Source organism: Balaenoptera musculus, chromosome 16, assembly GCF_009873245.2.
Source record: "Balaenoptera musculus isolate JJ_BM4_2016_0621 chromosome 16, mBalMus1.pri.v3, whole genome shotgun sequence".
In the NCBI taxonomy this organism is placed as follows: domain Eukaryota; kingdom Metazoa; phylum Chordata; class Mammalia; order Artiodactyla; family Balaenopteridae; genus Balaenoptera; species Balaenoptera musculus.
The window spans coordinates 29,034,247-29,049,148 of NC_045800.1; the positions used below are offsets into that span (position 1 = coordinate 29,034,247).

Genomic DNA, 14,902 nt, shown 5'->3' on the forward strand with positions numbered 1-14,902 from the left:
TTGAAAATATAAACTTCTTGAGAAAAAGTACCAAGTCTCCATGCCCTAGTTCCTATCAACCAGCACACAGTGGCTGCTCAATAAATGTTTGTTGAATGAATGAATGAATGAATGACCAAAGTGAATAGGAAATGAGAAATTCTGGGGACAGAACAACCCAGAAATATTAAGGGGAGGAGGTATGTGTCCCAATTCTTACCAAAAATGATTCAAGGAAAGGGCTGCTGGAGGTTTCCAGGAAGGGTCTTCACTCTTATAAGAAAGCATGGAAGACCCGTTTCTCTCCTGCAGGACATGAGTGAGGATGCAGGTAGCCCTCCCTGGCTGCTATTATGCAACCATTTAGTAAGCTGACAAAATGGGCAACTGAGACAGAGACTCCCATCCTGACAGCCAATGTTGAACTTGTGGTCCCTCTACACCTGGACTTCTTGTTATGTGAGCCAATAAACTTTGTTATTATTTAAGTTGGTCTGACTGTTACTTGCAGCCCAAAGCCTCCTAACTGATACTTTCTGGGATGCAATAAAGAGAAAATCATGTTGAAGATGATGAACACATGTCATCATTTCATTCTGTAGCCTAATCATAAACTAACCTTTAAAAAATAGCAAAATAAATCACTGTTTTAAAGGAATATAGATCTTCTATGCAACTGGTAAGGCATTAAAACTATATCAAATAATTCAAATATATTTTCTGTGAAAAAAGGTATTCAGTTCTCACTGAACTAACAGTAGATTAGACTCTACAGAAGAAAATACTAATGAACCGGAAGGCATGGCAATATATTAATAAAATATCCAGAAAAAACAGAGAGAAAAAAGACTGAAAAAAAAAAAAAAGAAATGACTAGAGCACCAGTGAGCTGTGAGAAAACGTCACACGGCTCAGTATGTCACTGGAGACACCAAATGAAAAGTGGGAGAGGATAGAAAAATATTTGAAGAAATAATGGTTAAAATTTTTCCAAATTTGATTTAAAATTATAATCCATAGATCCAGGAATCAACAAATCACAAACATAAGAATCATGAAGAGGGAATTCCCTGGTGGTCCAGTGGTTAAGACTTCGCCTTCAAATGCAGGGGATGTGGGTTCGATCCCTGGTCTGGGAGCTAAGATCTCACATGCCTCAGGGCCAAAAAACCAAAACATAAAACAGAAATGATACTGTAACAAATTCAATAAAGACTTTAAAAATGGTCCACATCAAAAAAATCTTTAGGGCTTCCCTGGTGGCGTGGTGGCTAAGATCTGCCTGCCAATGTAGGGGACACGGGTTTGAGCCCTGGTCCAGGAAGATCCCACATGCCGTGGAGCAACTAAGCCTGTGCGCCACAACTACTGAGCCTGCACCCTAGAGCCCGCGAGCCACAACTACTGAAGCCCGTGTGCCTAGAGCCCATGCTCCATAACAAGACAAGCCACCACAATGAGAAGCCTGCGCACCCCAATGAAGAGTAGCCCCCGCTCGCCACAACCAGAGAAAAGCCCGTGCGCAGCAACGAAGACCCAACACAGCCAAAAATAAAATAAAATAAGTAAATTTAAAAAAATAAATAAAAATAAAAATTATTTTTTAAAAAATCTTAAAAAAAAGAAAAAAAGAGGGTTTCCCTGGTGGCGCAGTGGTTGAGAATCTGCCTGCTAATGCAGTGGACACGGGTTTGAGCCCTGGTCTGGGAAGATCCCACATGCTGCGGAGCAACTAGGCCCGTGAGCCACAACTACTGAGCCTGTGCGTCTGGAGCCTGTGCTCCGCAACAAGAGAGGCCGCGATAGTGAGAGGCCCACGCACCGCGATGAAGCGTGGCCCCCGCTTGCCACAACTAGAGAAAGCCCTCACACAGAAACGAAGACCCAACACAGCCAAAAATAAATAAATAAATAAATAAATAAATAAAAGTAACAAATGTTCAAGTACAATTGGTGTCTTTGAAAAAAAAAAAGAAAAAAGAAAAAAGAATCATGAAGAAAACTACACCAAAGCACATCATAATTGAATTGTTTAAAACCAGTGATAAAGAGAAAACCTTAAAAGCAGCCAGAGGAAGACACATTATGTACAGAGAGAACAAAGATAAAAATGACAGCAGACTTCTCCTAAGACAAGCCAGAAGACAGTGAAGCATCATCTGTAAAGTAATGAAAGAAAAAAACGATCAACCTAGAGTTCCATACTCAGTGAACATTTCTTTTAAAGGGAAGACAAAATAAAGACTCTTCCAGTCATATAAAAGTTTAAAGAATTCACCAACCACAGACTCACACTACTAGAAATGTTAAAGGAAGACCTCTAGGCAAAAGGAAAATGAAACCAGATGGAAATATGAAATCTACACAAAGGAATGAAGAGCCCCAGAAATGGTAAATATACAAGCCTTTTTTTCTTATTTTTAAAAACCTCTTTAAAAAATAATTGAATGCTTAAAGCAAAAATAATAACACATGGTGGAGCTTATAACATATGTAGAAGTAAAAGGTATGACAACAATAGCACCAAGGCCAAGGGGAAAGAGAGGAATGAAAGTACACTCTTGTTAGGTTCCTACACTGTGTGTGAAGAAGTATATTACTTGCAGTAATAAGTTAAAGATGTATACTCTAAACCCTAAAGCAACCACTGAAAAAATAAAAACAGAGTTATATCTAATAAGCCAAGAAAGGGGTTAAAATTAAAAAATGTACTCAATTCAAAAGAAGGGAAAAAAAGAGGAAAGACAAACAAAGAACAGATGTGACAAGCAGAAAACAAATAGCAAGACAGATTAAAACCTAAACAATTGATAAATGTAAATAGCCTGAACGGCCCAAATAAAAGGCAGACATTGTCAGATTGGGTAGAAAGAAAAACTCAGCTAAACTCTGCCTACAAGAAGCTCACTTTAAACATAAAGACACAAATAGGCTAAAACTAAAAGAATGGAAAAACATCTATCATGCTAACACTAACACAAGAAAGCTGAAGTTGCTATTGATATATTAATACCAGACTAGTAGATTTCAGAGCAAAGAATATAATCAAAGATAAACAGAGTCATTTAATAATGATAAAAGGGTCAATTCATCAAGAGTACATAACAATCCTAAATATTTATGCACCCAGTAAGTCTGCCCACCAAGACAAAAAAACAGAAAGATGTCTTTCATGGTTAAAATGCAGCAACAGCATTCCTGAATCAAAACTGAACATTGCCAAAATGGGGCTTAAGATCTTCTTTATGTAATAAGTGGCATGCAGTTTTACTAATAAAAGTGTGGTATTCCCCAAAAGAGTCAAAGGTGGTAGTGTGTTAAACAGCTTATCAAAATATTTATGACTTCAACACCAAAGCCAATCGAAGCGATGTAAAGCTGACTCACCTTTCATATTGCCTGTCTCGTGGTAATGAAGCACCCCAATGTCGAAAGTCCATGATTAACATAAGTAAAAGGAGGAGACAGGATATGAAGAAGAGTCCTAGGAATGCCACCCGCTGCCGGGGAAATGGGCTCACTGTGGGCACAGTGAAGTACCAGGAGGCTGGGCAGAGGTAGGAAAAACTGATCCTGAAATGAGACAAACATTAGTAAGAAAAGTCTGTACAATCCAGTGCTAAAAAATGGTTTTTAAGCTGAATTAAAGCGCTTCCTGATAAAGGCAAAAAATTCATGCCCCCAGAAGTCTAAATGTTCATTTAGTCTCGAATTTTAGAAAAGGACATACATAGTTCATGGAGCTTCTACTATATAAATAAAAAAAGCCTCCTCTGCTCTTTTTCCAGGGTCTGCACTTTGGGATGCAGTTCAAAGAACCAACTTCATGTCAATGAAAAGATCACCAGTCTCCCTGTGCAATCTCATAACGCTGAAGAATCAGAGCACTTGTAACATTCCCATCAAGAATGCTGTCAAAAAAAACTGGATAGTCAGAAAATTTATTCAACTGATTTTTAAAAATATTTTCATAGGTAACATACGCACACAATAAAAAAAAAATCAAGCAGTTTAAAGGATATATAGTGGAAAGTGAGTCTTGTGCCTTAACCCCATCATTTCCCTCTCAGAGGCAACCACTGTTACTCAGGGATAGTCTATGTATACACAAGCATAAATACATACCATATAGGTAATATATCTGTGTGTGTGTCTGTGTGTGTATCTCCATTCCTTTGGTTTTACACCATACCTACTGTTCTGCATCTTTCTCCACTTACTCTATTTGACAACTGTCTCATTTGGTACATGTTGCTCCACAGAGCCACATTAATCTTTTCTGAAAGCTTCAGAGTGTTATAATGTATGGATAAACATATTCAACTGTGAAGTTCACTTTCCATAGTAATTCAGAGGGACCTCGGTCTGTTTTCAAAGTTCATTAAAAAAATTGTTTTTTTGTTTTGTTTTTGTTTTTTGTTTTTTTTAACCTCCTCAAGGGGCACCTAGCCTCACTCAAGTGGAATTTGAAAGAACATTACAATCCAGCACTTACCAGAGCTGAGCGAGCACTCACTCTATCACCCCGGGGGCTCTGGGCTGTAAGGTATTGTTGAATCTGCCTTCAAAAGAATGCAGCTTTGATCTTTGCATCCATCTGACCAGGCTGCGAAGTCCAGATGCAGCCCTAGAGCAAACCTCACTGGTAACAATCTCCCAGCCACCCCCCCACTGAGCTCCCAGCTGAGGATAAAGTCTGCAACCTTACCTAGCCATGGGTTCCCTTCAGTGGTCTCAAGGCCTGTCACCTCCTTTTCCTTTTGCCTTGAGAAGGTGGTCTCCTAGTCCCAGTCATCTCCGAAGTCTGCAGCCTGGAAAGAGTTGGTTGGGGTTCCGGCTCACCTCCAGCAGTACCCACGAGACTAGACCCCATACCCCACCACGAGAAGCTCATGGCGTCCACCCACTCCCCGGGCTCCCACTCCAGATCCGTATGCTCTTGTTCCTGGGGCTCAGTGGACACTACCCGGGCTCCCTGGGAGCGGGGTATTCTAGAGGGCCAGCGACGTCCTCGAGGAACCCGCGGTCCGCAGGTGGCGGGGATGGGGGTTCCCTCTTCCCCTCGCCGCCCCTCCCGGCCCCGCAGCCCTCCCGCGCTCACACTCACGGGTCGAGCGGCCCGCCGGCCCCCTCAGCTCCGCTCTGCTAGGTCCCGAGGTGCTCCCCGCGGCCTCTACCCGAGCCGGAAGGAGGCCTGGGCCGCCGGCGGCGCCACGTCCCCAAGGAAACCGCAGGGAGCCAATGACTAACAGGGGGCCCGCGGAGAGGGGCCCGCCTTCCACCCAGCAGGGGCCGCGGGCGAACCAGCTCCGTCGGCCACACGTCGGTCCGCCAGGGTGGCCAGTCCCCTAGAGCGCTAGGCCTTAATGCCCGCCCCGGGATTTCGAGCGCGTCCAATCCGGAAGGGCGTCGTGCGGGGCTCCGCCTGGAGGGGCCGGCTGTGGCTCACAGGTGAGCAGTACCGAGCGGCGTCCAGGTGCCTTGCGGCTGCTGTCCTCTCGGTGGCGCGAGTTCTCTGCTGGCTGTTTTCTCTGCGGCCGTTTTCAGGACGGAGCGGCTCGGGTGGGTGGGTCTCGGGGTGTTCGCGACACAAGTGCATCCCTTGCCTAAAGCCAGTCGGAGGTTTTGTGTCCACAAATCCTGCCCTGCAGAATGGCAGTTCTCCCACCACAAACCTTCCCTACAGCCTCCCAAACAGATGCCGCGGATCCACTGTGTTGTCCCATGAGAAAAAAAAACACAAGTTGGGGGGGTGGGTAATGATGACTACACCGCAGCGCTTATATCCATTCATTCAACATTCATTGAATGTCTACTGTGAGCCAAACATTAAGAGCAGCTGTGTCCCTGCCCTCCCGGACCTTAACAGTGATACACAAAAGGTAATGTTTCCTGAATGTTGTTTTTCTACCTTGCTTACACCAGCCCCTTCTCTCATGTCCAGGCGGGAGCCGCTTGGACAGGATGAAGTCCAAGTCCTTACAAACTTGGCACACACATGGCCGTCCACGACCTGCCCATGCAGCACCTGCTGCTGCTCCTCGCCTCCCTTATCATGCTCCAGCAACGCACCTCTGTGGTTTCTGCCCTCTTGGGCTTTGCTCACTCTGCCTCCTCCACCCCCTCCCCTCCACCTGCCTTGAGTATCCTTCCCTGCCTCTTTACCAGGTCAACTCGTCCTCATCCCTTACCACTCGATTTAAGGGTCACTTCCCCTAAAAGCCTTACTTGATCTACACCTCCTTTATAGATGCCTGTTGTTTCACTTACCACACTGAATTACAATTATATTTATGTATCTGTCTATCCCAGTAGACAGAATATCCTTGAGGGCAAGGACTACCTGCTTGCATAGCAATGTTGGGCACTGCCTGGCACATAAGATACAACTAATATATGATCAATAAATGAATGACTGACTGTGGAAATAAATGAAGACCACCGAAATGAGAACAAAGAGGCTATTTATTCTATGCCTGCTATAACAAGGCAGTCAACCACTATCACTTGGCATCTGGCAGAGAATCAAAGGCTGTTAAGGGAGTGGGGAAGTTTAAGGTGGAAAAACAAAAAGGGAAGATTTCATGTATGCACCGAGTACTGGCATGGGGAAGCTGGAGGCAGGCTAACTAGAAGCAAGGCATCTTATGTGATTGTTCTGGGGGAGCATATTTGACCTTCTCCAGTTGGTCCTGAGTTGGAAGGGCAGGGGCAAAAATTAGGGACGCTGACGGTCATTGACCAGTCATGAGAGTTCTGGGCTGATTGCTGCAGGGGCTGTGGGTCAGAGTTTTAATTGTCATATACGGTCTGGCCATTATCCAGTTTGCGTATTCAGTCTCTCATGACTGTTTCTTTTTTCCTCCATTACCCTCCCAAACTTGTTGGGTTTCCTAGGTTGCTTTTCTCCTTCAATTCTCAATTTTCTTTTTTGTCCCTCAGTCCCTACTCTGCTTCAAGTGTTGTATTTTATCCAGGCCCCAGAAACCACATCGAGTATAATAGTTGCAAAAAGTTAGGATTAACCACAAAAAAATACAAAATACCAGGTGTTTTTATTCTAGAGCCCAGTTCAGTGCCTGGAATAAGGTAGACATGGGAAAAGCTCAACAAATGTTTTGGCTTTGTTTTTTTTTTTAATTCTTGAAGTTGCCTGCCAACTGTGCAGTTCTAAGTCTAATCTATGTATATTTCAAACTCCAGTGTTCCACTAAATGAGTGTTTTTGAGTGGAAATAAAATTCCTATTTATGTTTTAAATAGTACTTGATTCATATGGTTTATGAACTATATTAACTTAGAACTTGAAGGTGCATTGAAACATCTAATTTATATTTTGTAACTACTGTTACAAAATAGAAAAACAGAAAAGAAACCTACATTTTAATCCCAACACTTTCTCATTATACTTTCTTTGTCCATCTGGTTTGGACAATAATCCCTTCAATCAGTTCATATGCCCTCAGGCATGGTAAAGCCTGCAGTGCTTATCTGATTAACAGCCTACAGGGCTAAGTTCTGAGGTTTCCAGTTAGGAGGCCAAAAAAAAATGGGTTGAGATCATTTCTCCATCTCATTTGCTGTAATTCAACATGTTGAAACAAATTACAGAAATCCATATTTCAAAACAGGTTTTTAACTGCTTTTTAAAGGCTTGTCTACAATTACATTTGCAATTTTCTCAAGACGTCCTTGACTCTACCCACCCTGAGCAAAATCAGTCAAACCAGTCCCACACTAGGTGTCAGTTGTCTGCATTGCTTTATTTCTCCTCATCAATTCTCCTTCATTCCACACTCCATCCTGCCCTAACCTCTAATGGAATTTAATGTGGTCTTTGCTCTCCCCTCCAAGTTTACTGATCTCTCTTCATGTGTCCTGTAGGTACCTCATTGTCGAAGACCAAATTCACTGTCTCTCCATTCTCACCTTATCCACCCAAACCTCCTCCATGCATATTCCAACTTTGGCAAAATACCCTGTGATTCACCCAAGCAGGTATCTGCAAGTCATTCTTGTTTAAAAAAATTTTTTAAATATATCTTTATTGGAGTATAATTGCTTCACAATACTGTGTTAGTTTCTGTTGTACAGCAAAGTAAATCAGCCATATGCATACATATATCCCCATATCCCCTCCTTCTTGAGCCTCCCTCCCACCCTCCCTATCCCACCCCTCTAGGTCGTTGCAAAGCACCAAGCTGATCTCCCTGTGCCATGCTGCTGCTTCCAACTAGCTAACTATTTTACATTTGGTAGTGTATATATGTCAATGCTACTCTCACTTTGCCCCAGCTCCCCCCTGCCCCCCACCGTGTCCTCAAGTCCATTCTCTATGTCTACATCTTTATTCCTGCCCTGCCACTAGGTTCATCAGTACCATTTTTCATTTTTTAGATTCCATAAATGTGCGTTAGCATACAGTATTTGTTTTGCTTTCTGACTTCACTCTGTATGACAGACTCTAGGTCCATTCACCTCACTACAAATAACTCAATTTCGTTTCTTTTTATGGCTGAGTAATATTCCATTGTATATACATGCCACATCTTCTTTATCCATTCATCTGTTGATGGACATTTAGGTTGGTTCCATGTCCTGGCTATTGTAAACAGTGCTGCAATGAACATTGTGGTACATGTCTCTTTTTGAATTATGGTTTTCTCAGGGTATATGCCCAGTAGTGGGATTGCTGGGTCATACGGTAGTTCTATTTTTAGTTTTTTAAGGAACCTCCATACTGTTCTCCATAGTGGCTGTATCAGTTTACATTACCACCAACAGTGCAGGAGGGTTCCCTTTTCACCACACCCTTTCCAACATTGTTTCTAGATTTTTTGATAATGGCCATTCTGACCAGTGTGAGGTGATACCTCACTGTAGTTTTGATTCTAATAATTAGTGATGTTGAGCATCTTTTCATGTGCCTCTTGGCCATCTGTATGTCTTATTTGGTGAAATGTCTATTTAGGTCTTCCACCCATTTTTTAACTGGATTGTTTGTTTTTTTGATATTGAGCTCCATGAGCTGTTTGTATATTTTGGAGATTAATCCTTTGTCCGTTGTTTCATTTGCAAATATTTTCTCCCATTCTGAGGGTTGTCTTTTCATCTTGTTTATGGTTTCCTTTGCTGTGCAAAACCTTTTAAGTTTAATTAGGTCCCATTTGTTTACTTTCGTTTTTATTTTCATTACTCTAGGAGGTGGGTCAAAAAAGATCTTGCTGTGGTTTATGTCAAAGAGTGTTTTTCCAATGTTTTCCTCTAAGAGTTTTATAGTGTCTGGTCTTACATTTAGGTCCTTAATCCATTTGGAGTTTTTTTGGTGTTAGGTGGTGTTCTAATTTCATTCTTTGACATGTAGCTGTCTAGTTTACATGCAAGTCATTCTTGAATCTATTCCTTCTACTTCCTTTTCCCATTCCAATTAGTCACTAGGTGTTCTTAATTCAAATGCCTAAAATCCTCTCTAATATCTTCTGATGAAATCGTCTAACTGGTGGCCCTACCTCCAGACCCATGCCCCTCCTGAGTACCCCTCTATTCTGACATAGTGAAATATAATCATGCTATTTCCTGTTTTAAAATCCTTCTGTGGTTTCCCATCTCAATGGGATATAGTTCAAATTCCTTGGCATGGTGTGGGAGATTCTGCTGACTGCCTACCCAAAACACCAACGATCTCTCTTCCACCTTGTTAACAGAATCCCAATTTTATTCTAGTAACCACACTGCTATGCTTGGCCATGTGCTTCAAGAGTGCTAGCTCCCACCTCAGCCCTAGGGAGTAAACTGTGACTGGTCTATACCAATCATGGTGGCCTATTCCCTTACCAAATACTGAGCCTGGGCATATGATGCAATTCTAGCCAATCATACTAAAGGGAAGTCAGCTGTTGGGAGGAATGGGAGGAGGAGGGAAGACATTTCTGGGATAGGCTTTCTCCATCTTAAAAGGAGTATGTCAATCAAAAGTTTACATAATGAGAGAGAAGAAAAGGCCCCTTTTCTACCTCCAGAAGTCATCTTAAGGGTACCTGGAGCTGCTTTAGTCATCTTACAACCACGGGGGTAGGGGGCAGGCCTGGGAATAACAGAATAGAAATATGGAAAAAACCTGGGTCCTTGATTACATCATTAAGCTGTGAAGGTGACCAACATGGGAGCAGCCCTACTTACGGACTTATTATTTGAGATACTAAATTCATTATTGTTCTTATTTTTAAGTCAGTTGAATCAGGGGATTCTGTTAGCTTTGGTCTCCTAACTGATATATGTGGCTTACAATGCCTGATATGATCTAGCCCCCAACATCAACCAAGCTCCTCAACAGGTATTCTCACAACCCTGACATATTTACACGTCTCAGAATTATGCCTTTTCTTACCTCTGAGCCCTTGTACTTGTTATTACTTCTGCATAAGTGAGTTTCTTTCACTTCTCTACCAAATGAACTCCTACTTATCCTTCAAAACTCAGCTCAAATGTCACCTTCTCTCTATGAGCTCCCCCAGTCAGCTTAGATGCTTCCTCTCTGCTCTTGTAGCACTTTGCTCATGCATACTTCTATTAGGGCAAGAATACTTGTTTTAAAAGCTGTCAGCTGTTTGAGTGGACCTGGTACCAGCTGGCCAGGTAGGAAGACAGAATATCTAGGTTTTGGACCATAATGGGTATGTTTGGTCAGGGAGAGTGGGATCCCCTGGGCTTAGTCTAGATGGGAGAGGTTTAGACCAAGAAGACTTCAATTACTCTCCAAATAAAATACAGGAATTTTGAGCATTCCCACTAGAGACTAGGTTCAGGGAGCTCTGGTAAAGGAAAAAACAAATGAGATGAAAGAAAGATGAGGAACCTCTGCAAGATGGTGGCAGTTGGGACTGGAGAGAACAGCCCATGAGAGAGTCCCTGTATTCTTTGTCTATAGTTGCATAACAAATTATTATCTCTCCCAGTTTTCATGGGTCAGGAATTTAGGAGCAGCTTGGCTCAGGGTCTCTCATGAGGTTGCAATCAAGATGTCAGCTGGGGGACTTCCCTGGTGGCACAGTGGTTGAGAATCCGCCTACCAATGCAGGGGACATGGGTTTGATCCTTGGTCCAGGAAGATCCCACATGCCGCAGGGCAGCTAAGCCTGTGCACCACACGACTGAGCCTGTGCTCTACAGCCTGTGCTCCACAACAAGCCACTGCAATGAGAAGCCCGCGCACCACAACGAAGAGTAGCCCCTGCTCGCCGCAACTAGTGAAAGCCCACGTGCAGCAACGAAGACCCAACGCAGCCAAAAAAATAAATTTTTTTAAACAAAAATAAATATTAAAAAAAATTATGTCAGCTGGGGGGACTTCCCTGGTGGCACAGTGGATAAGACTCCATGCTCCCAATGCAGGAGGCCTGGGTTCGATCCCTGGTCAGGGAACTAGATCCCACATGCACACCGCAACTAAGAGTTCACATGCCTCAACTAAGACCTGGTGCAACCAAATAAATAAATAAATAAATATTTAAAAAAAAAAAAAAGAAAGAAAGATGTCAGCTGGAGTTCTAATCATCTAACATCTTAACTGGCACTAAAGTATACGCTGCTAAGTGATTGCTGGCAAGTTGATGCTGTCTATTGGTGGGAGGCCTCTGTGCCTTCTCACATGGGACTTTTCCAGGGATCCTTGAGTGTCTTCATGATGTGGAAGCTGGCTTCTCCCAGAGTGATCTGAGAGAGAGGGAGAGTGTGAGTGCCAGGTAGAAGCTTTCTTCTTTTGATGACCTAGCCTCAGAAGCCATGTCTTCACTTATGCCACGTATTATTTGTTAAAAGCGAGTCACTAACTCTCAGTCCACATTCAACGGTAGGGCAATTAGGCTCCACTTTTTGAAGAGAGAAGTATCAAACAATTTGCAGACATATTTTAAAATCACTAGTCCCCAAGACATGGTGGTCAGGGAAATTTCAGGTAATAGCATTGACATCTAGGGTTCAATTTTGAATTCTGAGCTATGTTATAATCCTCCCCATGACCCTAAACCTTCAGTAAAAGTCTGATAACACTACTGCCACGTGTTGGAGTATCTTGAGAAATGATGGCATAGCAGTGCAAAAAAGATGACAGCAACTGTAGGAAGTGAATTAACAAGTAGGATGATTGAAAATTTGACAAACGCAGGAAATCAATGCCATAGGTCATTCAGAGAAATGAAAGGCCACTCTTCAGAGATTCCAGCTGGGGAGGTGGGGTGCAGTATGGCAAAGTTTAAAATTCCCATAGTACTTGGGACGAAGGCATGGGGAGAAGGATATTTATCCCCTTCTCTTGGCATCCATTCCGATTTTGAGTGTAGGCACCTTCCCCAGGCATAGGCCGTGTGTATTTGAGGATTCTGACTCCACCCTGGCTCTAGGAGTGGGACATGCAAGCCAGGTCTAATAAGGTATTGGGCAAAATCCCATCCCTTGGCCACAGCTGTGTTTTCAGGAGTGGGCATATAGTCCAATTCCAGATAAAGAGACATATTTGCTGGGACAAATAAAAAGTTTATTTGCTTTTCTTATGGAGTATAGTGAGGGAGCCTCTCTCTCTCTCTTTCTCTCTCTCCCCTACTTCCTAAATTCTTGATGACATGGTTAAGTTACTAAGTCAAATGAAACCTGAATTCCATTGTATCTCTGGATAGCCAATTATTTGAGCTAATAAATATCCTTTATTGTTTAAGTCAGTATGAAGTGGGTACTATTCTTTCAATTTTTTGTACGTTTGACAATTTTCACAATTAAAATATAGGGAAAAAACTACATTAGATACCATTTTTTCAGCTACCAATCTGGCAAAGATTAAAATGTTTGATGACACACTATGGTAGAAAAGGAGTAAGAAACACTCCATTCTTCCAGATGCTCAGGCCCAAAATCTTGGAGTTATCCTAACCCTTCTCTTGCTCCCATACCCACTCCCCACCCTCCATCCAGACCATGAGCAAAGCCCATTAGTGCTACCTTAAGAATGTATCCAGAAGCCAACCATTTCTCACTAACCTCATTGCTACTACACTGGTCTAAACTACTACCATTTTTTTTTTTTAACATCCTTATTGGAGCATAATTGCTTTACATTGTTATGTTAGTTTCTGCTGTATAACAACATGAATCAGCTTTATGTATACATATATCCCCATATCCCCTCCCTCTTGCATCTCCCTCCCACCCTCCCTATCCCACCTCTCTAGGTGGTCACAAAGCATCAAGCTGATCTCCCTGTGCTATGCAGCTGCTTCCCACCAGCTAGCTATTTTACATTTGGTAGCGTATATATGTCCATGCCACTCTCTCACTTCATCCCAGCTTACCCTTCCACCTCTCCATGTCAAGTCCATTCTCTACGCCTGCGTCTTTATTCCTGTCCTGCACCTAGCTTCATCAGTACCATTTTTTTTTTTTAGATTCCATAAATATGCGTTAGCATACGGTATTTGTTTTGCTTTCTGACTTACTTCACTCTGTATGACAGACTCTAGGTCCATCCACCTCACTACAAATAACTCAATTTCATCTCTTTTTATGGCTGAATAATATTCCATTGTATATATGTGCCACATCTTCTTTATCCATTCATCTGTCGATGGACAGTTAGGTTGCTTCCATGTCCTGGCTACTGTAAATAGTGCTGCAATGAACATTGTGGTACATGTCTCTTTTTTAATTATGGTTTTCTCACTGTATAAGCCCAGTAATGGGATTGCTGGGTCATATGATAGTTCTATTTTTAGTTTTTTAAGGAACCTCCATACTGTTCTCCATAGTGGCTGTATCAATTTACATTCGCACCAACAGTGCAAGAGGGTTCCCTTTTCTCCACACCTTCTCCAGCATTTATTGTTTGTAGATTTTTTAATGATGGCCATTCTGACTGGTGTGAGGTGATACCTCATTGTAGTTTTGATTTGCATTTCTCTAATGATTAGTGATGTTGAGCATCCTTTCATGTGTTTGTTGGCAATCTGTATATCTTCTTTGGAGAAATGTCTATACCATTTCTTACTGAATTATTGCAGTAGCCTTCTTCCTGGTCTTTCTGTCTCTACCCTTGCCCCTTATAGTCTATTCTGAACACTGCAATCAGTGGGATCCTTTCAAGTATAAGTCAGATCTTGTCACTCCTCCAAACTCTCTAGTAGCTTCTCATCTCAGAGGAAAAGCCCTAGTCCTCACAATAGCCTACAACTCACATACCTCTTACCTCTCTAACTTCACTTCTCACTGTTATTCCCTTCACTCACTTTACTCCAGCCACAGGGGCCTCCTTACAGTTTCTACCTTATGACAGGCCCTGTCTTGATTTAAGTTTTTTGTAATTAGTGTTCCCTTTGCCAGAGTTTTTATGCATCTGTTCTCCCTACCCAGTGCTTTACCCAGACCCTGACCTCCTTCACTCTTTATTAAAATACCAACTTCTCAGTGAGACTCACTTCACCATCCTAATTATAACTGTCCTTCCCACCCACACTTCCTATATCACCATTTTATATACAATATGTTTTATTGTCTATCTTCCTGCAACTAGAATAGAAGCTCCATCACAGCAGGAATTTGGCTCAAAAAATGAATAAAGAAGCTCTTTATGTACAGATATGAGATCTCTAAGAAATGTTGTGAAATAAAAAACTGACAGCTAACAAAAAACCTCATATCACATATGAAAATTAACTTGAAATAGATCATAGTCCTAAATGTAAGTGGTAAAACTATAAAACTTGTAAAAGAAAAAAATAGATGAAAATCTTAGTGACCTTGAGCTTAGCAAAGATTTCTTAGATTCAGCAGCAAAAGCATGATCTACAAAAGAAAAACTTAATAAATTGGTACTCATTAAAACTAAGAACTGTTCTTCAAGAGACACTGAAAAAAATGAAAACATGGGCTACACACTGGCA

At 42.1% G+C, this 14,902-nt stretch overlaps 1 protein-coding gene across 10 annotated transcripts in view; it reads right to left on the reverse strand.

Moving 5' to 3' along the window:
* Nucleotides 1-14,902, reverse strand: part of ENTPD7 (ectonucleoside triphosphate diphosphohydrolase 7) — a 168,109-nt gene that overhangs the window by 60,665 nt on the left and 92,542 nt on the right. For 5 of the 10 annotated variants that reach the window (XR_005016734.1, XR_005016736.1, XR_005016733.1 and 2 more), the window contains exons 1-3: nucleotides 5,087-5,367; nucleotides 4,688-4,790; nucleotides 3,367-3,552 (exon numbers count right to left, since the gene is read on the reverse strand). Coding sequence is in view for 6 of the 10 variants with exons in the window: in XM_036827754.1 (XP_036683649.1) it covers nucleotides 3,367-3,552; nucleotides 4,688-4,695 (194 nt within the window). In the remaining 4 variants the exon portion in view is untranslated. Of the gene's footprint in view, nucleotides 1-3,366; nucleotides 3,553-4,474; nucleotides 4,607-4,687; nucleotides 4,791-5,080; nucleotides 5,369-14,902 lie in introns of those variants that run through there. The other 5 variants (XM_036827757.1, XM_036827756.1, XM_036827758.1 and 2 more) reach the window with 4 other exon arrangements.